The 24186-nt window shown below is 40.2% G+C and overlaps 2 protein-coding genes and 1 long non-coding RNA gene across 8 annotated transcripts in view; 1 reads left to right on the top strand and 2 right to left on the bottom strand.

Annotated features, from left to right (window-relative positions):
* Window positions 1–7456, bottom strand: part of RABGAP1 (RAB GTPase activating protein 1) — a 169158-nt gene extending 161702 nt beyond the window's left edge. The window contains exons 1-2 of one of the 2 annotated variants that reach the window (XM_061433454.1): window positions 7279–7456; window positions 1845–7176 (exon numbers count right to left, since the gene is read on the bottom strand). The gene's annotated coding sequence lies outside the window, so the exon portion shown is untranslated. The remainder of the gene's footprint in view (window positions 1–1844; window positions 7177–7278) is intronic. The other variant, XM_061433455.1, reaches the window with a different exon arrangement.
* A 93-nt stretch (window positions 7457–7549) lies between these two features.
* On the top strand, window positions 7550–22301 carry ZBTB26 (zinc finger and BTB domain containing 26). Of its 5 annotated transcripts, XM_061433474.1 has the most exons (3): window positions 7656–7698; window positions 9930–10149; window positions 17829–22301. In XM_061433474.1, the coding sequence occupies exon 3, from the start codon at window positions 17839–17841 to the stop codon at window positions 19162–19164; it is 1326 nt and encodes a 441-aa protein (XP_061289458.1). In that variant the 5' UTR covers window positions 7656–7698; window positions 9930–10149; window positions 17829–17838; the 3' UTR covers window positions 19165–22301. The 5 variants fall into 5 exon arrangements, with proteins under 5 accessions (XP_061289460.1, XP_061289459.1, XP_061289456.1 ...); XM_061433476.1 differs by lacking the exon at window positions 9930–10149 and having other exon boundaries at window positions 7550–7698; XM_061433475.1 differs by lacking the exon at window positions 9930–10149 and having other exon boundaries at window positions 7550–7726.
* Window positions 22302–22850: 549 nt separating this feature from the next.
* LOC133257523 (uncharacterized) lies at window positions 22851–24183 on the bottom strand. The gene is made up of 2 exons (XR_009739585.1): window positions 23985–24183; window positions 22851–23295 (listed from the first exon to the last, which is right to left on the bottom strand). It is a non-coding gene; the product is annotated as an uncharacterized LOC133257523 (long non-coding RNA).
* Between the last annotated feature and the right edge of the window lie 3 nt (window positions 24184–24186).

Genomic DNA, 24186 nt, shown 5'->3' with positions numbered 1-24186 from the left:
ACCTCAAATAAAACAAAAATATCAGATTCCCACTACAAATACTAACAGTTTAAAACACAGTCTTCTTTGTGTCTATATATTGTTTTTCAAAATGAGCTCACATAGTTAAACAGTCTGCTGTATTCAACTAACAGTATCTACCTTAGCATTTCACTAAATTTTCCTCTCATCTAATTCCTAGATCTCATTCAAATTTTCTAACAACCTAAAAGTATTTTTACAGCGGGCTTTTCCAAATCAGTAATATCATTGTAGTAAATTTTCCTCTCAGCTAATACCTAACTATAATCAAATTTTTCATTGACCAAAATATATTTTTTACAGCTAATTTTCCCAAATCAGCATCCAGTCCAGGCCCACACACTATGTCTGGTTGTGATGTCCCTTAAGTATGTCTTAATCTAGTAATTAAGAAAAAAAATTGAAAGACACTGGCTTATTGAAGAAATCAGTGCAGTTGAAGTACAAAATTTCCTATCTTCTGGATCTGAAGAGTTGTTTCCTCAAGAAGTCACTGAGTTTGTTTCCTTAGACCTTATATTTCCTGGAAAATGGAATTTATATCTCAAGCTCAGTAGATTGATGTGGTAAGCTGGAACCAGAATGGAAAGTCCGTAAATGCTAAAATATGGAAAATGAAGTTCAATCTATAAACAGGGTGCCCTTGAAGTTTCTAAGGATAGTGCCAACAACAGATTTGGGTTTTAAAAAATTTCATTCTGGTAGGAGTAGAAAAGGCAAAACAGGGAGTAAATAGAACACTTTGAATATCACTTTCTGATCTTATGCAGATTAGAAACACCTGAACTAAGGCAAAAGAAAGGGGGGGGAAAAAGAGACTGAGTTTGAAGGAAATATCTTCAAGTTTGTTGATTCTGTCTTTTGCCTGCTCAAGTCTGATTTTGTTGTTATTCAGTCACCAAGTCATGTATGACTCTTTGCAACCTCATGGATTGTGGCACAGCAGGCTTCCCTGTCCTTCACTATCTCCCGGAGTTTGTGCAAACTCATGTCCCTTGAGCCGATGATGCTATGTAACCATCTCACCCTCTGCTGCCCCCTGCTCCTTTTGCCTCCAATCTTTCCAAGCATCAGGGCCTTTTCCAATGAGTTGGCTCTTCATATCAGGTGGCCAAAGTATATTTTGATCCCCTCTAAATGAATTTTTTTTCCTTATCTCTGTCGTACTTTTCAACTCCAGAATTTCATTTTAGTTCCTTTTTATAATTTCTATTTCTTTAATGATATTTGCATTTTTTGTACATTATTTTCCAGACTTCATCCATGTTTTAGCTTGATGAGCAACTCTAAGACAGCTGTTTTAGTAATGTCTTTGTCTAAATACCATATGATATCACTTATATGTGAATTCTCAAATATGACACAAACGAACTTATCAATGAAACAGAAGCAGACTCACAGACATAGAAAACATGTTTATCAAAGGGGAAAAGGGGTCCAGGAGGGATAAATTAGGAATTGGGCATTAGTAGATACAGATTACTATATATAAAATAAATAAACAGCAAAGTCCTACTGTATAGCATAGGGAACTATGTTCAATATCCTGCAATAAAACATAATAAAAATATATATATATATATATAAAACTGAATCACTTTGCTGTATACCTGAAACTAACACAATATAGTAAATCAACTATACTTCAATAAAAATAAAATAAATAAAATAAAATGTAGAACTCTAGGTTCCTACATTTCCTACATTCTAGGAAAACAAGGTTCTTACTTCCCACTCTGGCTCCAGCAAGCCATACCTGCAATATAAACAGGGTTGAGGGGTAGGAACAAATAGTTTCCTACCTATTCACACTAAAGGCTCACCTTGACTGAAATTAACCTCAGATGACCAACCAGATTTTCCCCTGGAACATGCAAGCATTCAAATAGATTCCAGAGTTCCGAAATAGTTACTTCAGACAGTCTGCCAGTATAATTGTTGCCTAGGTAGAGATGGATTCCATGTTCTTCCTACTCCATCTGAGGAACAGAAAAATAAAAGTGAACACTAAATAGAGCCTAAGAGGTCTGCAGGACACTATTAAGGGAAACAATGTACCATTATAAGTATCCCAAAAGGAGAAGAGAGAAAGGGAAGAAAAGATAATAATGTAACTGTAGAAAGCCAAAGAAAAAAGAGAATCTTCAAAGCAACAAGAGAGAATACTCATCACATACAAGGGATCTTCAGTAAGATTATCAGACAATTTCTCATCTTAAATCTTAGAAGCCAGAAGGCAGTGGGTTGATAATATTAAAAGTATGAATGAAAAAAACTCTTGGTGGACAATTCTATATCTAGCAAAATTGTCCTTCAAAAATGAGGGAGAAATCAAGACATTTTCTGATTAAAAAAAAAAAAAGCTAAGGGAATTCATTACCACTAAACCCATCTTACAAGAAATGATGAAGAGGATCCTTCAGGTTGAAATGAAAGGATGCTCAACAATAATTAAAGTCATATGAAGAAATAAAGATCTCTCTGGTGAAGAAAAATATACAAGCAACTACAGAATCATTAGTGTAATTATTTACCTCCATTTTAATTTTCCTCCATTTTACTTAATTTATGATTTTAATGAAAATGCATAAAAATATTAGTCTAATTTATTGCACACACAATGTATAAAGATGTAATCTATAAAATCCAATAACAAAGGGGAGACAGAGCTGTATAGGACAGTTTTTGTTTGTTACTAAAATTGGTATCCATTTTAATTGTTACAATTTTGAGCTGTTAAATGTAATTCCCATGGTAACCAAAAAGGAAATATCTATAGAATATACACAGAAGGAAATAAGAGGTAAGTCAAAAGTTTTCACTACAAAAAATAAAAACAGAAGGCTGTAATGGAAGAAATGAAAGACACAGAAGCTATAAGCCTATAGAAAATGAGTAGCAAAATGGCAGAAATAAGTTCCTCATTATCAGTCCTTACTTTAAATGTAAATGGCATAAACTTTCTAATCAAAAGACAGAGATGGGCAGAATGGATAAAATAAAAACATGTTCCAGCAATATGCAATCTAGAAAATACTCACTTTAGATCCAAAGACATTAATAGGTTTAAAAAAAAAAGATATTCTATGCATTTTTATGCAAGTACTAACCAAAACGGAGCTTCAGGTGGTTATATTAAGATTATACAAAATAGACTTTAAAACAATTACAAGAGACAAAGAAAGTCATTATAAAAAAAAAGGTTCAATAGAGCAAGATTATAAAAACTTAAACATTTACATAACTAGTGAAAGTCATTCAGTCCTGTCCAACTCTTTGCGACCCCATGGATTATAGTCCATGGAATCCTCCAGGCCAGAATACTGGAGTGGGTAGCCATTCTTTTCTCTAGGGGATCTTCCCAATCCAGGGATCAAACCCAGGTCTCCCACATTTGGGGCAGATTCATTACCAGCTGAGCCACAAGAGAAGCCCAAGAATACTGGAGTGGGTAGCCTATCCCTTTCTCCAGAGAATCTTCTCAACCCAGGAATCAAACCAGGGTCTCCTGCATTGCAAGCAGATTCTTCACCAACTGAGCCATCAGGGAAGAATCCTCCTGCAATGTGGGAGACCTGGGTTCAATCCCTGGGTTGGGAAGTCCCCTGGCGAAGGGAATGGTTACCCACTCCAGTATTCTGGCCTGGAGAATTCCATGGACTACAGTCCATGAGGTTGCAAAGAGTCAGACACCTGAGCGACTTTCACTTTTACCTTGGGCTTCCCTGATAGCTCAGTTGGTAAAGAATCAGCCTGCAATGAAGGAGACCCTGGTTCTATTCCTGAGTCCGGAAGATCCACTGGAGAAGCGAGAGGCTACCCACTCCAGTATACTTGGGCTTCCCTTGTGGCTCAGCGGGTAAAGAATCACCCGCAATGCAGGAGACCTGGGTTTGATCCCTGGGTTGGGAGGATCCTTTGGAGAAGGGAAAGACTACCCACTCCAGTATTCTGGCCTGGAGAATTCCATGGACTATATATAGTCCACGGGGTCACAAAGAGTCCGATGGAACTGAACAACTTTCAATTTCACATAACTAGTAATAGACTCTCAAAATATTTGAAGCAAAAATGAACAGAATTAAAGGGAGGAATAAACAGTTCTACTGGAGAAGGCAATGGCACCCCACTCCATTACTCTTGCCTGGAAAACCCCATGGTAGGCTGCAGTCCATGGGGTCGCTAAGGGTCAGACACGACTGAGTGGCTTCACTTTCACTTTTCACTTTCATGCATTGGAGAAGGAAATGGCAACCCACTCCAGTGTTCTTGCCTGGAGAATCCCAGGGACGGGGGAGCCTGGTGGGCTGCCGTCTTTGGGGTCGCACAGAGTCGGACACGACTGAAGTGACTTAGCAGCAAACAGTTCTACAATCATAGTTAGAAAATTTAATGGCCCACATTCAATAATGAATAGAACAACCAGACAGAAGATACATTAGAATTAAAGGACTTGAACATCACAATAAACTGAACCTAACAGGTATACAGCATATTCCACTGCACAACAGCAGTACATTCTTTTCAAGTTCACATAGGACATTCTCCAATACAGGCCATATATTAGGCCACAAAACAAGTTTCAAAAGATTTTAAGAGGTCATTAAACAAAGTATCTTCCAACTACAATGGGATGAAGTTGGAAATGAGTAAGAGGGAAAACTGGAAAATTCAAAATATGTGGGTATTAAACACATTCTTAAAGAACAAATGAGTCAAAGAAGTCCTTAAAAGGGAAATTAGAATATACCTGAAAATGAGTAATGATAAAAACATCCAAAACTTACAGGATGCAATGAAAGCAGTAAGCAAAGAAATTTACAGTTGTAAATGGTTACATTAAAAAACAAGAATCTCAAAACAATATCCTAACTTTATGCCTTATGAAATAAGAATAACAAACTAAACTCAAAGCCAGCAAAAGGAAGGAAATAGAATGGAAATAAACCAAGAGAAAAGAAAAAGAGAAAAAAAGAAATCAATGAAACCAAAAGTTGTTTCCTTGAAAAGATCAACAAAATCAACCTAGAATATAACGGGCAAATTCCCTGAAACATACAAATTATTTAAGTGGATTCTCGAAAAATTAGAAAATCTCAACATACTCATAACAAGTAAAGAGACTGAGTGAGTAATCAAAAACCTCCCAAAAAGAACAGTCCTGCACCAGATGGCTTCGGCAAGGGATTGTACCAAATACTTAATTAAGAATTAATAACAGTCCTCACTCTTACAAAAAACTGAGGAAGAGGGAATGCTTTCTGATTCCATGAAGCCTCATTATTCTGATCCCAAAGCTAACTAAATGCATCACAAAATGTTATATACCAATATCTCTTATGAATATAGATGCCAAAATCCTCAACAACATAAAAGGAAATCAAATTCAACAGCATATGAACAGAATTATTCCCCATGACCAAGCGGGATTTATCCCAATAATGCAAGGGTGGTTCAACATAAAATCAATCAATTTAAAATATTCCATTAATAGAACTAAGGAAGAAACTCATGATCATCTCAATTAACGTTGAAAAGTTATTTGACAAAGTACAATGCCTTTGCATAAGATCTTTCAGAAAATGTAGTTATAGAGGGAATATTCCCCAACATGATAAAAGTATTTGTAAAAAAAAAACCCCAAAACCCGTATCTAAATCAAATGCAATCATTTACCTATGCCTCTTAGAACAAGTCATGAACAAGTCAAGGATGCCTGATATTCAACACTGTACTGAAAGCTCTAACCAGAACTATAAGATGAAAAAATTAAAGGCATCCAAATTGTAAAGAGGTAAAACTATATTTACAGGCAGCGTGGTCATATATACAGAAAATCCTGAAGAATCCACAAGAAAGCCTATGGGGTCAAAAAAAAAAAAAAAAATCAGAAGCATTGCTGGGTACAAGACCAACACCAAAAATCAGTTGGGTTTCTGCACACCAGCAACAGTGTGAAAAGGAAATTAAGAAAGCAATTTCATTTATGTTATCAGAATGAATTAAATACCCTGAAAAGTGCTCCTGAAGGAAAATAAAGACCTAAGTACATGAAAAGATGTTTCTTATTCAGACAGTAAGACTTAAAATTAAGATGGCAATATTACCCAAAATGATCTACAGACTCAACACAATCTCTATCAAAATTACAACAGCCTTTTTCTTAGAAATGTAAAAGCTGATCCTCAAATTCATACGGAATTTCAAGGGGCTTGCCATAACCAAAACAATCTGGATAAAATAAAGTTGAAGTCCTAATAACTTCATCACTTAGGAACTTACTACAAAGTTACAGTAGAAGAATATGTACCAGTATAAGTACAGAGATACAGCCACATGTAATAGAATAGAGCGTCCAGAAATGAATTCACACAAACATGGTCAGTCAATTTTCAACAAAGGTGCCAAATCCATTCAACAGAGAAAGGAGGAACTTTTCAAAAATGGTGTTGGAAAAACGATGATGGTGGCTTAGTCACTAAGGTCTGTCCGACTCTTGTGACCCCACGGACTGTAGCCCGCCAGGCTCCTCTGTTCATGGGATTTCCCAGGCAAGAATACTGGAGTAGGTTGCCATTTCCCTCTCCAGGGGATGTTCCCCAACTAGGAATGGAACCTAGGTCTCCTGCATTGTAAGGCGGATTCTTTACTGACCGAGTCACCAGGGAAAAGGACAAACTTTTCAAAAATGGCGGAAAAACGATAACCACAAGTAAAATAATGAAATTGGCTACAGCAGCGGTGATGGTTACCCAATATTGTGAAGTACTTAATGCCATGGAACTTCACACTTACAAATTATTAAAATGGTAAATACTATGTATGTTTTACCACAATATCCTCGCTCCCCCATCCCCCCAAAAAACGAGGAGAACCCAGTGAACCATTGAATTGGCAAGATGCAAAGTGGCTCTAGAATGATACTGAAGTTTTCTGGTGGGCAAGACTGCGTGGACGATGCCATTCACCAACACAAGGACTATAGGAGGTAAGAAGCAGGTCTGCCGATGACCTTGAGTTCAAAGCTACCTTAACAGTGGAAAACCAATTGGACATGTCTTCTCGGCAGCTGGCCCTGGCGCAAGAGAGCTGATGGTCAGGCGAAAGAGAGTTGTGAACAATCAGCAAGTTGTAGGTAACGGAGAATGCAAATCCCTGGGAAACACCAACATGCAAAAACCGAGTGAGGTAAACGTCCTTCCCTCCGCTTCTGGGTCCCAAGAAGGCGAGTCCATACCCTAGGCAGGAGGAGCTTACCGACGCTTTAAGTGCAGCTGCGCCTTTCAGGCCCACGCAGACGGCAGACGGCCGAGTCGTAGCCAGAGAGGAACGGCTGAGAAGGAGCGAAGTGCGCGGGGCCTGAGCCCCAGGCGCTAAGAAGCCACAGCACTTGCTCGTCGGCTCACGCGGGCGGAGAAGCTAGCGGGAGCCCGGGGTACCCGATCATCTCGCCCACGGCACGGAGAATCCCTCTCCTGGCCCGCCGCCCTCCCAGCCTTCCGATTGGCGGAGAGGACCATGGGACCTGGAAGTTGTCTTTGTCCGGCGAGGGCTGCCCTTCCGGTTCCGTTGGGTCCCCCTTTGGCTCGGGTTCCCTGCCCCTCCCCCTTCCCGGAGCCCCGAGGGGCCGGAGCTCCTGGCGGTGCCGGATCCTGACGGTGGCCTTCCCCCGGGTCTGTAAGTGCGGAGGCGGCCGGAGCGCCGGGTAGGGGTACAAGGTCTCTCAAAATCGAGCCCCCTTGGGGCCATGGATTGGCCGGGACCTGCACCGGGATGGGGGCCGAGGGGCTGGCCTAGGCTTGGGGGTGCTTACGGAGCCCTTGGCCCGGCCCCTGCTATGCCCCGCCCCTTTCCCTCCCCTGAGTCTGGAGTGGGGAGCCTAAGGATGCCCCCAGGGACCTCCTCCGGGGACCCCAGCCGAGGGCCAAGCAGTTGGCTTTAACCCGACTCTGGCATCTTTTAAGAAGTGCCAGTTCTCGGCCAGGGCAAGGCCTCAGTGCCAGCCTGCGAGGATCACTGTGGAGTGCAGCTAGTTTACCCTTTTGCCACTGGCTACAACACCTTTTTTATATCTGGCGCCTTGTCAGGCACTGGGAATTCGTAAGACATTGTTCTAATTTTCAGGGTCAAGTTTGGGAACCAGATAAAAACAAATGAGTGCTCCTGCGATATACATATCAGTCGTATATGTATGAAACGTTCAAGGGGCTGTTGCCGGGGAGGCTGAAGAGACTTTCAGTTTTACTTGCGGATAAGGTGGAGAAGAGGTTTTGCCCTCAGAGGAACAGTTGCAGTGCTGAGCAGTTGCAGTGTGTGAGCATAACTTGTGTGGGAAGAGCAGGAGAGGGTTCCAGGGCTCTTGTGCGAAGCATGAGATATGAAGCTGGGAAAGTAGATGGAAGTCCAGATAGTGAAGATTTACAACTAAAAGAGGTGGGTACTTGTTGAAGAGTTTTGAGCAGGAGACTAGTGTGGTCACATTTGCATTGTAGAAAATCATCTTGTTCTGGAGGTCAGCCTATAGGATAGGAATGTCTAAGAACTCATTCTGGACTCTTTAGCTAAATTCTAGATGTTCTTATCGGAGATTCTTTTGAAGGTGTAATGGGATCAGCCTAGTGAGAAGTAACGGAATCCCAAAACCAAGTTATGATAGTATTATCAGAAAGAAAGCAGGTATGCTGAAGGGAAGGGCTTCCCTGGTAGCTCAGCTGGTAAAGAATCCACCTGCAACGCAGGAGACCCCTGTTTGACTCCTGGATTGGGAAGATCCACCGGAGAAGGGATAGGCTACCTACTCCAGTATTTTGGGCTTCTCTGGTGGCTCAGACAGGAAAGAATCCTCTGCATTGTGAGAGACCTGGGTTCGATCCCTGGGTTGGGAAGATTCCCTGGAAGAGGGCATGGCAGCCCACTCCAGTATTCTTGCCTGGAGAATCCCATGGACAGAGGAGCCTAGCAGACTGCAGTCCATGGGGTTGCAAAGAGTTAGACATGACTGAGAGTGCCTAAGCACACACATGCTGTAGGAAATGCTGTAAAGACTCCATAATGAATTGGATGTTGAGGGTGAAAGAGATATCAAAGCTGAGTCTTAGGTTTCAGGCCTGTGAAATTTGAAGAATGTTAATGCCATTATCAGCAATAAAACCATAAGCATAGTGTAGATGACCAGTTCATTTTTTGGATATTTGAATTTAAGGCCTGATGGGATAGCCACATGAAACTGTCCAGTATAGAGTTGGAAAGACAAATCTGCAGCTCAGCCTAAATGCCGTGGCTTGAGGTAAAAGTTTGAATCATCTTAAAGCACAGAGGTAGGAAGCCATGGAAATAGTTGGTATCAGGAAGGGGTTATTGACAATGAAGGGAATATTTGGGGAAATGGGAGTAGTTAATAGTAGTTGATAGAGTAGCAGAAACAGAAGTAGATGATAAAATATAATGATAAAACGTAAGGATTCCAGCAACCAAGAAGTTTCAGAAGTCAAGAGAGGAGAACACTGAGAAGGGTCCACTGAGACAATGGATGCAGAGCCTTTGGAGAATGAGAAAGAAAAAAAAAAAAGATTGCATTTCTTTATCAAGAGATCATGAGTGACTTTTTACAAAGCAATTTTAGCAGAATGATGAGGTGATAATACGTGAAATAATGGAGAGACCTCAGGTGGTTTGGTATTAAATGAGAATGAAAGAAATGCCACACGTTAAAGGACTTCACAAAGGATATTGACAGGCTGTATTATTGATCTAACATTTGGTTACAGAGCACAATTCCAGGCACTATCCTAAGTTCTTTTAAAAAGTAACTGAATTTAAAACATTAATTTACTTTTAATTTTCCATAACAACCTATTGTTATGGAAATATTAATATTATCATGTTAAGTACTGTTATTTCTTTGACAGATGGGACAACTGAAAAAACAAAAGTAATTAAGTAACTTGCCCAAGGTCATACAACTAGAAAGTGGTGGGGCAGCATTTTGATTCTTGGAAACCTGGTTTTATCCACTGTACTAAGCAGTGATTGAACATGGGAGTCAAAAGAAGGGGAAAATTTAAGCAAAGATAGACTCTTGATTAAAAAAAATGGAGAGGCTTGGAAGAGATCCAGATTGAGAAGAAGGTAAGTGATGGATTTATGTTTCTGTTACGGATTTATTTTTCATTTCTTTTCCCTTAGATTCTCTTCCAATATGTGCCATTTTAGGTCAGTTTCATTCATAGTTAGGTATGTCATGCTTTCATTTATTAACTTATCCAAATCAGGTCTTCTCTTTAGCTTCAGAGCCATATCAGCTAGCTAATCGATCTTCCCCTTAATGTCATGCAGGCTCCTCTGGTTAAACATTTTAAAACCTGACCCATGGTCGTTTCCCCCAGCATTTCCTTGCTTATTGAATGACATTCTGTCAGACATCCAGTTTCTCAAACCAAATACCTAGGAGTCATCGTGACGTTTCATCCCTTGTTCCCTACCTTGGTTATCAAGTCCATCAATTCTTTGAGATATCTCTGGAATCTGTTAAAATAAATCCATATTATTTCTTCTCAATTTCATATTATTCAGTTCAGTTCAGTCGCTCAGTCATGTCCGACTCTTTGTGACCCCATAAAACGCAGCACACCAGGCCTCCCTGTCCATCACCAACTCCCGGAGTCCACCCAAACCCATGTCCATTGAGTCGGTGATGCCATCCAACCATCTCATCCTCTGTTGTCCCCTTCTCCTCCTGCCCTCAATCTTTCCCAGCATCAGGGTCTTTTCAAATGAGTCAGCTCTCCGCATCAGGTGGCCAAAGTATTGGAGTTTCAGCTTCAACATCAGTCCCTCCAGTGAACACCCAGGACTGATCTATATTATTTGGGCCCTCATTATTTCTATATCGCTCTGTTAAAATAACACTAACAGGTTTCCTTGTCTCTACATCCACTGTTCTCAGAAGTATTCTCCACAAGTTTTTATTTTTGACTTATTGAGTTTTAGTTGGTGCAAGAGTTTAGATAACATGCATTTCAAATGATAGAGTAATAGCCTAGGGCAGTTATTTTTTATTAGATTGAACTGAGGTTGGTGGTGGTTGGTGGTTTAGTCTCTGAGTTGTGTCCGACTTGCGACCCCATGGACTGTAGCCTACCAGGCTCCTCTGTCCATGGGATTTTCCAGGCAAGAATACTGGAATGGGTTGCCATTTCTTTCTTCAGGGGATCTCTCCTTTGCAGGAATTGAACCTGGGTCTCCTGCATTGCAGGGACATTCTTTACCGACTGAGCTACAAGGGAATCTGAATTGAGGTTAAGTTTGGTTAAAGTTAGCCATGTTGTTGTTATTTAGTCACTAAGTCACGTCCGACTCTTTGCAACTCCATGAACTGCAGCATGCCAGGCTTCCCAGTCCTTCACTATTTCCCAGTTTGCTCAAGCTCACGTCCATTGAGTTGGTAATACTACCCAACCATTTCATCCTCTGTTGCCCTCTTCTCCTACTGCCCTCAATCTTTCCCAGCATCAGAATCCTTTCCAATGAATCATCTCTTTGCATCAGGTAGTCAAAGTATTGGAGCTTCAGTTTCAGCATCAGTCCATCCAATGAATATTCAGGGTTGATTTTGTTTAGAAATGACTGGTTTGCTCTTGCTGTCCAAGGGACTCTCCAGCACCACAGTTGCAAAGCATCAGTACTTCAGTGCTCAACCTTCTTTATGGTCCAACTCTCACATCTGTACTTGACGACTGGAAAAACCATGGCTTTGTCTATATGGACCTTTGTTGGCAAAATGATGTCTCTCCTTTTTAATACACTGTCTAGGTTTGTCACAGCTTTCCTTCCAAGGAGCAAGCATCTTTTGATTTCATGACTGCAGTCACTGTCAGCGGTGATTTTGGAGCCCAGGAAGATAAAATCTGTCACTGCTTCCACTTTTTCCCCTTCTATTTGCCATGAAGTGATGGGACCAGATGCCATGATCTTATTTTTTTGAATGTTGAGTTTTAAGCCAGTTTTCTAACATCACCTCTCTGGGCCAGGAGCTCAGAGGCCCAGGGGTCATGGGCCACACAGGCCCTGTTGCTTGCCTGGGCTCCTCCCCACAGCGTCCTGCTGAGAAGTGCATGCAAGCCAAGTTAGGGGTCCCAAGTCAGGAGCAGGGAAGAGCCCTGTGAACCGCTGCATCCCTGCCTGGCCAAGGAAGGACCATGTGCAGGGAGGATGGAGATTTAGGAATTTCTTAAGTAGAGAAGGTAATAAAACATTGAGAAACCAAGACAGGTTTTCTGAGGAAGTCAGCCTCAAGAAAATAGCAAAAACTTAAGGACTAAGCTTTGAAGAATATACTTACCTTTTCACAATTTACAGAATCCTTAAGGAACAGATCAGCCAAAGAATGGTGGAAAACTGAGGCCAGTTGTTAAGTCACTTGCCCACTTCTGTACAACAGTTTAAGAAGAGTGAGCTAGATCTATTCAACATAAATAACCAGATTTATTCAACATAAATAACTCTTAAAAGCAATAAACGAAAAAGTCGCAAAGCAATATATATAGTTTGAAAGTAATTTTAGTTTTTATTTTCTGTGGCTGGGACTGTTATACATAGTAAAATGGAGAGGGAAGGAGATTCATTAAGGAAGAAACTGAGAATCAACTGACTGAATGGAAGGAGGTTGAGAAAGCGGACTTTTACTTCACCTATATTCAAAAGTTCTTCCAGGAACAGTATATTTCTGTAATGTTACTTACAGATTGTATAAACATGTTGTAAGTAAAAGAGTGAGCAGTTGGAGAATGTAGTGTCATGAAAGTTACCCAAAAGAAGAAAAGGATTGAGTTTTATAGAAAGGCTGTAGTATATTACAGCCTCTTTGAAAAATGGCATATGGTGTTAATGAAAGAGGAAGAAAGATTTCGAAGTAGTTGTGCATGCTAAGTTGAAAGATAAAGGTACTTTTATGAGGTAGATGAGAAAACAGACTGAAAGTTTTCCTTATCAGTATCATTAGAGGCATTTGAGATAAGAAACGTGGATATTTTCCCACTGTCCCTTGCTTAACAGTGAACATTGTTCAACCTAAAATATTCACTGATCCTTTTGGGTTACTCCTGTTTGAACAAAGGGAAATTTCAAATCAGCTGCAACATAGTGATTATAGAAGAATTGTGTAAATATAAACAAAGAAAAAGTGATTTTAAGTGAGGCTATTTCTATTTCATTGATGTTTGGAAAGGGGGTCATTTAAAACTTGCTAAGAGAAACTCAGCAGTATTCAGACTTAATCACAGTAACCCAGACAATAGTTGATAAAGACCTGAACTATGCCAATGGTAGTAAGAATATAGAGAATTTGGAAATCATTCTTTGAAAAGAATCAGCAGAATGTGGTGACCAAGTCTCTAGTCTACCTAATCAGTTCTGTACTTTCAGTTCCTAGAAGGTCTGCTATAATCTAGAATTATGTGAGTGATTTCTATGATGATAATGAATAATTGCTATTAGAAGTTAACTATAGTTGGGGAGTCTAAAAATCAAATATATTCATGATTTTTATTGTTTTCTTTATAAATGGCATTAAGTTTCATCCGACAAAGATGAATGCACAAAAAATAGAAAAATAATATAAAGTTAAAATAGGTGAGAAAGGTAAGACAAGGATAATACATGAATGGTTTACTATTAAAGCCCTCTAGACTTGACAAAAATTTGGCTTCAATTTGTATTTTTTGTTTTTAAGCATAAGTCTTTTATTGAAGCGTAACTAACTATACAAAAGCATATCAATCATCAGGGTATAGTTGAATGGATATGAATGGAGATGACAGTTAATGTTCATAAGATAAAACTTCAGCTAGCCTAGTTCTGTCATACATGAATTTTGGCATCATGTCGCTCAGGCATAATTTCTACCTCTAACATTTAATACTTTCCACCTTTCTTAAATAAGCAAGTGACTTATGTTCACCAAGCTTGAATTTCCTCATAAGCAAAGTGGAGATGACAATAATACTTACCTCATAGAAATTTTGAAGATTAAATGGGTCGATTTGGGTATACCTGGTACTCAGCAAGGGTTCAGTAAAGATTAGGCATCCTTTTTCTTATTTTTAAATAAAATTAAACTAGTTCATATGAAACAAGTACTCCTTTTTATTTGAACATTTTAAAATTTCTGTTTAAAATTTCATTTTATGTTGTCAAAACTATTTTTTGGAAACAAACCGTAGACAGAAATTTTCTAGGGCACTCAAAAACAGTATTAATAATGAAAGGCATCTCTACCATAGCTCAATAGTAACTTCATAGGGAACATTAAGAGTTAGTTACAGTTATTATTGAATGAGTTGTGTACAAAATAACAGTTGGTTCTTGACCTCAAATAACTAACCCTCTGATGGAAAGAGAAACTAGTGACAGGAAACAATTAACGGATGAACTCTGTGGCCTGGAAATAAGAGTTTATTAAAGAGAGACAATAGAGTGGGCTGACACATTAAGGAAAACTTCTTAAAGGAGAAATAATAATTTTTCCTCACATTCTTGGACTACAGCAGACAAATCAAGCACGTCCCTGAGATACCTGACTGCTCCTGTTGGTAAGTCGCTTGAGACTGATGAATAGGAGGTAAATGAAACTGTATTCCAACTCCTGTCTTTGGAGCTTCAAGGAACAATGATCCCTGAGGAAAGTTGCCTAAAGCAATTCGAGTACTATCCTGGTATAGATGGAAGCAATTAGTACTTATTTTTCAGTGTTAGTAGGAAAGTGCCGTTGTCGTTCAGTTGCTCAGTCTTGTCCCACTCTTTGTGACCCCATGGACTGCAGCACGCCAGGCCTCCCTGTCCTTCACCATCTCCCGGAGCCTACTCACACTCATGTCCATTGAGTTGATGATACCATGCAACTGTCTCATCCTCTGTCACCCCGTTGTCCTCCTGCCCTTCTGCACTCAGGGTCTTTTCCAGTGAGTCAGCTCTTCCCATCAGGTGGCCAAAGTATTGAAGCTTCATCATCAGTCCTTCCAGTGAATACTCAGGATTCATTTCCTTCAGGATGGATTGGTTTGATTTCCTTGCTGTTCAAGGGACTCCCAGGAGTCTTCTCCAGCACCACAGATCAAAATGCTGACCTGCCAGTAAATTCAGGACAAGCTAAACCTCTAAGAAATAGTGCCCCTTGTGTTTGGCTATTTGAACAACAGTCATTTGTATAATTTCTAGTTACGAATTGGGATATTCACCACTGCCAGATCAAATATGTCAAGCAACCATAATTGCTAAAATTGACCTGTGATGGATAATACTTTTGCGCCACTTTCTTTACTAATATATTCCCATGTCTCCAAGATTTTTCCTTTTCATCTGGTATTTACCATCTCTTCTCTGATGCTACATATGCTTCTCTACATCCCTCTTCTCTCATCTTCATTGTGATTATAATTTATCTGTACACTCAGAGTGCCATACAAAGAAGATGCTTGTAATTTATGTATGCTGCTGCTGCTAAGTTGCTTCAGTCGTGTCCAACTCTGTGCGACCCCATCCCTGGGATTCTCCAGGCAAGAACACTGGAGTGGGTTGCCATTTCCTTCTCCAAATTTATGTATAAATGTGTTTAAATATACCTGTGCCATACCAGTCCCCCCTCCTAAGACTCACCTCTCTTTCAGTGACATTTTAATTCAGGTGAACTCCTAAATTTAGAACCTTTGCATATTGCTTTTTTTCATGTCTCCCACAAGTTTTTTTGAAATGTCTTTTTTTTCCCCCCTTGCTCCTTGTACCCAGTCATTTGTATGCTCTCATAGCCTCAGACTTGTAATGCTTATGCAGACACTGCACTGGTCTTCCTAACAGCAAGTCTTCCTATTACTGTCAAATGAATCTTAAAGGTTCAACAGATACAAACTGAGCACCTGCTGTGTGTTTAGTACTATATTAGGTGATGGGTATACACACCAGTTTGAACAGAATAGGGTTTGCCAGTAATGTGGATGCGTTACTATTGAATTTGAAACCAAAGGAAAGAGTGTTTCACCCTAGAAGATGCAGATTCCCAGCATTAGCCCTATTGAATGGGGCAGAGATTATTCTAATGCCATGAAGCTTGCAGTTTGAAGGATATTACTGTTAGTATTTTGAGGTTACAGTTTCAGTAGAGACAACTGTTCTGATCTAAGGGGTTAGAGAAGGGCCTCAGAGGAAATAAGAGAGTCAGAATTGGCTGAGAATAGTGTTCTGGACTAAAGAAATACCTGTAGTAAGGTTTGGAGTCAGTAAAGTACTATTATGAAGTAGGCGCTGAGCATTATGATTGAGACCTATATTCTGCTGTCACAAGCTGGTGTTCTATGGGCCTTTGTAACTCAGTGGTCTAGAACATAAAACTAAAGATTGAGCTTCAGGAGCCAGATATCACTAGGAACTGTTGGTTGTGATTCTCAACTATGGTGTTGATGGAGATACAAAGTTCAAGGTGAACTTACTGATGTACTGAAATTGTGGAGCTACTTCTCACGGGTAGATCTTATATACCCACTGATTTCACAGAAGATTGGTATATAGACAAGGTGTTTATTTTTACTATGACTGATGGGCTGTCATCGTAAAAATAATATGTTGACGGTGTCACATTGACATGGCTAACTCATCGTTCCCTTTAGAGTGACACGTGGGAGGCCAAGTAAGAGTATGGAATCAGAACATGGGGAGTTTCTCCAAAGAAATTGCTTTACAACAGGACATATATGCAGTTTTTACAAAGAAACCGTCTCCATGGTTGGTTGGTTTTTGCCAATGTTTACCTTAATTATTATTAAATTTACTTGATCAGTTTATATTGGAGAGGTTCGTCTTCATCCAGGAGATGACAGGAGGTCACAAAGATTTTAGGCAGGGATTGGATATAAACAGATCTATGTTTTTGAAAGATGACATGAGGTGGTGTAGGAGTTGGTTTAGAGGTAATAGAAGCTGGAACCAATGGGCATTTATGAATGAATTTGAGTAGTCCAGTTGATGAGTAATGATGGATGAATGGGGATAAAGAAGAAAGCAAGCATCTAATAGGGATTAACTAGATCCACTGTACTCTTACTCAGATTCCCACCAAGTGACTCATCTGGTTTTTCTATATCAAATATTTACTTCATGTATCAACAAATGTTTCTTAAGAAAGGATTTAGGTTTGTCCAAAATGCAAAGAACAAAGACCTGTGCCTTTGACACTGTCTAAAAGTTGTCCCTTTAAACATGTGACTTTCATTTTACTGCAAAAATACTTGTATGAGTAAATTCACATCAGTTTAGACAGAAGAGGGTTTACCCAGGAATGGGACAAGCAGTGCCATTACAGTAAAATTCAAAGCAAAGGAAAATAGTGTTTTGTCTTTGAAGAAGCAGGTTCACAGTATCATGCAAAATAAAATCGTTACTTATTACTTTATTACTTGTTGGGATGTTTTAGGTATTTCATGAAACCTGACAGAATTCTGATTTGAGAAGCAAAAGAATGCCCTTGGAATAACTCAAGCACTGTTCTTGTATTAAGCGTCTTAAAAAGCTGAATGAATGCCAAGCTATTTCCACTAATATAAGTCCACTCCTTTAGCTGCAGTTGACACTTGATGTTGGTGAGGAGTCATTTTTAACAGCCTTCAAAAGCTGTTATACTAGCTTCCTCTTTCAAGGGAAATTTCATTCAGATACATATGAACAGGTATGACAACACAGATTTGTTTTTGGAAGGAAAATCCAGGTTTTCTTAATTGTTTGAATTTTCTTAAATTCATCCTTTTTACATTTCTGTTCTTTAGGTCTGCCAAAATGTCTGAAAGATCAGATCTCCTTCACTTCAAGTTTGAAAATTATGGAGATTCAATGTTACAAAAAATGAACAAATTAAGAGAAGAGAATAAATTTTGTGATGTTACAGTTCTCATAGATGATATTGAGGTACAGGGGCATAAAATTGTGTTTGCTGCAGGTTCCCCCTTCTTAAGAGACCAGTTTTTACTGAACGATTCGAGAGAGGTGAAAATCTCCATATTGCAGAGTTCCGAAGTGGGGAGACAATTGCTCTTGTCGTGCTATAGTGGTGTGCTGGAATTCCCCGAGATGGAACTGGTCAATTACTTGACCGCTGCGAGTTTTCTTCAGATGAGTCACATTGTAGAACGGTGCACGCAGGCCTTGTGGAAGTTTATAAAGCCAAAACAGCCAATGGAAAGTAAAGAGGGATGTGAACCACAGAGTGCTTCTCCCCAGTCGAAAGAACATCAGGGAGATGCCAGAGGCTCCCCAAAGCAGGACTCACCTTGTATTCACCCATCTGAAGACAGTATGGATATAGAGGACAGTGATATTCAGATTGTTAAGGTAGAATCTATTGGGGATGTATCAGAGGTTAGAAGTAAAAAAGATCAGAACCAGTTTATTTCTTCTGAACCCACTGCTTTACATTCATCCGAGCCCCAGCACTCTCTGATAAATTCAACTGTGGAAAACAGAGTAAGTGAAATAGAGCAAAACCATCTCCACAATTATGCCCTCTCTTACACAGGCAGTGATAACATCATCATGGCCGCGAAAGATGTCTTTGGGCCTAATATTCGAGGTGTAGACAAAGGCCTGCAGTGGCATCACCAGTGCCCAAAGTGTACCAGGGTGTTTCGTCACCTGGAGAACTACGCCAACCATTTAAAAATGCACAAACTCTTTATGTGTCTACTCTGCGGCAAGACTTTTACTCAGAAAGGCAACCTTCATCGACACATGCGTGTGCATGCCGGCATTAAACCTTTCCAGTGTAAAATCTGTGGGAAAACCTTTTCTCAGAAGTGTTCCTTACAGGATCATCTTAACCTTCACAGTGGAGATAAGCCCCATAAGTGTAACTATTGTGACATGGTTTTTGCACATAAGCCAGTTTTGAGGAAGCACCTTAAACAGCTGCATGGCAAAAACAGCTTTGATAATGCCAATGAAAGAAATGTGCAAGACCTCACTGTGGACTTTGATTCTTTTGCGTGTACAACAGTCACAGACTCTAAAGGGTGTCAGCCGCAGCCTGATGCGACACAGGTCCTGGATGCCGGTAAACTGGCCCAAGCTGTCCTGAACTTAAGGAACGATAGCACTTGCGTGAATTAAACAGGGCCTTTGTGCTCCTAACTAGAACTGACTACAACAAACATGGCAATAGTCCGAGTCTTTTTAGGAGTCATTTCGCTAATTTGACTTCTCCAGATCCTCTGTGCAGGTCGTAGGGGTGAGTCAAAGCACTAACAGACCAGGCAACTTGCCACTTGGAGTGGTCTTGCCTGCCTTTTGCCCTTTCCTATGTTCTGTTTTGAATTATTTATCCTGTGATGTCTGTTTTCCTTTCCCAAGGAGTACTCCATTTGTCTACCTAACATCAACTTATGTCTTAGACTGACACTTATTTTAGACTTTCCACTGGGCACATTCTGAAGGTACCAAGAAGTTAATAACATCAACTCCACTCCACCAATAGATGCTATGCTAAGGGAAGCAAATAATCTTTTTCTTTGGTAGGAAATAAGCTGAGATATAAGGTGATATTGCTATCAGCCTGAATATGTGATAGAACTTCTAGTTCTATCAGAACCACTGATAATTCATCTATGTCTGATAAATGAATGAATCTACTTATCCTGGAGCTGGCTATAAAGAAGTATTTTAGATTATTCTGTACTCTTTTCAACAGTTTATGGCCCAGCTTCATGTGATTGAAGTTGACATAGACCAGAGTACAGTATTTCCATCAATACCTGCAGACAGGAATCATCATTGGGGAGCATAACCAACAAAGGGTAGTAGTTGTACAACAGTACTTATTTGGGAGGTCTTCCCCCAAAAGAAGTCAAATGCTTATAATTATTCTGTAGCTTACTTGGTGATGCTTTCGGAATCAGGATTGCTCCAGGTACACTTAAAGTGTGCTAACATATAATGGTCTCTCTTTAAAAAGGGGCTATCTGGAGTCAGTCTCTAGACTTTGTTGTAGAAGTTTGCTATTGCTAAGGTGAGTTTGGCCTTCAGTTTTGTCCAGCATATTGTAATAGTCTTTGAATTCTCATTTCCTTGTGTACCTTAATTTCTAAAGTGGATGAAAAAAGTGGGTCAGGAGCAGTCAGATTTTTGCATTTAGATGTTCCTATAATGGTACACAGTCCCACCTCATCCCCTTTGACAGATCAAATACAAAGTTGATTTTCCGTTACCGAAAAACAAAACAACTGTTTTTCCTAAGCACATGTTCAGAAATAAAATTTTGAGTCTTACTTGTTTCTGAACCATGAGTTAGATTTAGATAATAGGAGTGTTTGAGTCCATAGAGAATCTTAAGAAATGATTTAGCCTGCCTCTCGTTTTTTAAGTTGGGGTATCCAAAGCCCAAAGAGGTAGCCTGGCCAAGGTGGCCAAAGTAGACTGAGTAGGCTAAATATGAGCTAAGGTCTCCTCATTTCTCACTGTCCCTTGGCTTAAAAAGATTTAGTACATGATCAAGAATACTTTAGCAAAAAGTTCCTAGTTTGTGCTTCCCCTCCGTGCATCCTTGTGTGCGTTCTAAGACAGCCTCAGTTTTGCAAACAGAACAGTCATAGAAGGATTTATTTTTGTAAGGTAATTATTTTTTGGTTAGGATGAATATTACATTCTTCCTAAGCAAGCAACTGATTTGCTGGGTGTTGATTAGGAACAGAAAGGACAGATAACAGTGTGAGAAGGATCCAAATGTGAAACTAATTTTGTCTGGAAACAGTGTTTAGTTTCCATCAGGATTTCCTGATTTTTGTTTCTGAGCTGTGAGTCCCATGTATAGATGAACCAAAAATTAATTTTAACTTGAGTCCTGCTAAGTCACCTCAGTCATGTCCGACTCTGTGCGACCCCATAGACGGCAGCCCACCAGGCTCCCCCATCCCTGGGATTCTCCAGGCAAGAATACTGGAGTGGGTTGCCATTTCCTTCTCCAATTTAACTTGAGTAGTCAGAGGGTATTCTTAAAGTTGTTAGAATTTGATGCATTTACATGTGAATCTGATTTGAAGTATAATTTCTACCATTTGTTAAAAGGTTTTAAATGAGAATAAAATGGAGTGGTAAGACTAATAGGTATCTTATGCCTAATGTCACTCATTATATAATCTAATGATGCTACCTAGCATTCTGGTTTTTATATGATCCAGCCAAAGAGTACCAATTCTATGCAATAGTGAGACACTAATATGTTAACCACTGTTTCACTTTTTTCTCTAAACATCATTTTATCACAGGGAACTTTCAAGTTGGGGTGCTTGCTTTGCGTAAATTCATGTCTTGTTAGTGGTTTGAAGACTAAAAGGCATGGCTTCAAATAAAACTGGTCTCTTTGGTTGGAGACTATTTCCGGATTCATTCAAGCATTCAGGAGACATTTATTGAACACATATTATTGTTAGGCACTATGCTAGATACTGAGAATTTGAAGATAAGATTGTTATGGTCTCTGCCCTCACAGAGCTTACAGTCTCATGTAGTCTTAGTGAGATAAGGTATCAATTTGGTTTTATCCTAGGAAGAATAAAGAAAACTGCCTTGCTTTCTTTGATCACTTAAAATCAGCCTCTTGATGGTTTTGTATGAGTAAAACTTGTAGTTCTCACCTTTTTCAATTGCAAACCACTGAAGTGGTTTACAGTCTCCCCCATTTCTTGGCTGGAGAGGTGTTCTGTTTCTGTGAGACATTTTCTTAATTTTGGTGGTACTTGACTTTTTGTTTATACATGTTTCTTAGATTATATGCAAAGTGATCAATTTACTGATATTGAATATGTTTTACAGAGGAAGATGACTTTCAAAACTAGTTGTATTCTTGTAGTGGAGGAAGATTTTTTAAAACCGTAGACATTCAGCATTTGTATTTTATGGATCCCCAGGATAACTAAAAATGAGAGGGTTCTGTTTTCCTTAGTTTGGTTTTTTAAAAAATCACCGTGTCACAGTTATTTATTTATTATTTAATTTTAAAGGCAAACTCCAAACTGAAGTGGCTCTGAGGTAAATCAGATGTGGTTTTAATTTGTTTTAGTTTATTAGAAGATCTATAAATGGAGGGTGATCACCATCACTACTTCTAAAATAATGTCCTAAACAAACAACCCAGAACATTTTATTTCAGCTGGTGAATAGCTGTTCTAAATCTGTTGTATGTTAGACATACTGTGAACTACCTCTTCACTTATTATGGGGAAGTTTCCTTAATAAAAGTGTGACAATTTAAAGCTCTGGTGTCAGTGGTTTATTTTCTCTCTTTTCCTCCTGCTTCCCATTCCAGTTGCTTGAATTTGAATACAGGAATGTTTTCTCACTCTTATTCTTGAAGACATGTTAATCAAACATGCTGAGCTTGGCTTCAGAAGCAAATCTGGGCTAACAAAAAATTGTTATCAGGGTCAGTTACTTCTTCCTCTACCGTTGATTGAGGGGATGGAGCAACTGCTTTTAAGAATCGGTTGTGACGTTTCCTTCATTTAGCAAATACTTGATTCCTACTAAGCGCTAGACTTCCGGGAATGCAAAGATCAGTAAGTCACTGTCCTAAATACCGCTGCCTAGGTGGGACATAGATTTCAATTCAGGTATGATAATTACAGTCATTAAGGCAGCCAAAGGGTTTACTGGTTCCCCAAGTGGGAGCAAAGTAATTCATGGCAATTCAAGATGGCTTTAGGGATGATGTGATTTATGAACGATGAATGGGATTTTGAAGGATGAGTGGTAGTGTTACTCCATGCACCAGATGCACAGAAAAGCCAAACAATACCAAAATGTTGGGAGTTTGGAACAGAGAAAAGTTTATTGCAGGGCCATGCAAGGAGGTGGGTGACTCTTGCCTTAAAACCCCCAACTCCCCAAAAGTAAAAGTCGCTCCGTCGTGTCCCAACTTTTTGTGACCCCATGGGCTGTAGCCCACCAGGCTCCTCTGTCCATGGAATTCTCCACACCAGAATACTGGGGTGGGTTGCCATTCTGTTCTCCAGGGGATCTTTCCAACCCAGGGATTGAATTCAGGTCTCCCATATTACAGGCGGATTCTTTACCAGCTGACCCATCAGAGAAACTCCCCAAAAGCTTTCAGCAAAGCCATTTGGTAGGAAAGGTGAGAGAGGCACAACGTTAGTTGTTGCAAACTTCCTGGTGTATTTGTTCTGGAGGTCCGGTCATGGTCAGGTATCGATGTTTCTGTAAATCTCCACCAGGTAAATATTCTCTGTTCTGACAAGAAAGGGCAAGGTCCCAAGGCACAGCTTTCACAATCTGAGGACCAAGTCCTGGCTAGAGAGGCAGATTTCAGTTGTCTGCTCCCTTAGGGCCAGGTCCCTAGACCCTGTCCAGTTCTCATCCCTAAGGCAGCCAGGCACCCAACCCAAATGCCCCTCAGGGTTCCCACCCCACCCCCAGGTTGGGGGTTCTAGGGGGTAGGATTGCCGTGCACAGACCAATAGCTGAACAACCATTAGTGGTCTGGTAACCGTTCCCTGGTAACGGGGAGGCAGGGGGGCGGGTAATGGCCCGCAGCAACCTCTGCTGAACCACGTTCTATTACAGTAGAAGGAAATAGCCTATGTTGGAGGAAAGAACCAGGTTAAAGGTTTAGATAGATGCCTGCGTTTCCCAAGGAACTGAGAAGGGTAGGGCTGTAGGGAGGAAGCCATAGGTTGACAGGTGAGGTGGGATCCATATCCTGACGGGGCATTAATTAAGTAATCTCCAATACTGATTCCAATAGCACCCTCCTCTTTTCCCAACCCCCCTCTCCGCCACCTTTTATATGGCGGGTAAGCATAGGATCCGGTCCCTAATAATCCAGGAGGGTCTCCCGGGATCCCTGCGCCGGGTACTCCGACAGATGCGCTATACTACAACTTTACAACCCGTTTGCCATTCGGATGTTGAGAACTCACGGAGCAAACCGGATCGAGTGCCGAAAGTGGGACAGGAGAGATGGGATTCGAGGGAATTCCAGGGTCTGTCATCCCAGTCGCGGGGGCAGTGAGGAAGGAAGACTGTCTCAGAATGTCCTTCCGGGACGCCCAGAGGGCCCCAGTGAGGAACGAAGCTGGTTGACCCCGGATGTGTTTCCTCCCCAGGCTGACCCCACCCCCC

This window comes from Bos javanicus, chromosome 11 (assembly GCF_032452875.1).
Source record: "Bos javanicus breed banteng chromosome 11, ARS-OSU_banteng_1.0, whole genome shotgun sequence".
Classification (NCBI taxonomy): Eukaryota; Metazoa; Chordata; class Mammalia; order Artiodactyla; family Bovidae; genus Bos; species Bos javanicus.
The sequence above is the reverse complement of the archived record's forward strand: the minus strand, read 5'-3'. Positions and strand labels throughout refer to the sequence as shown.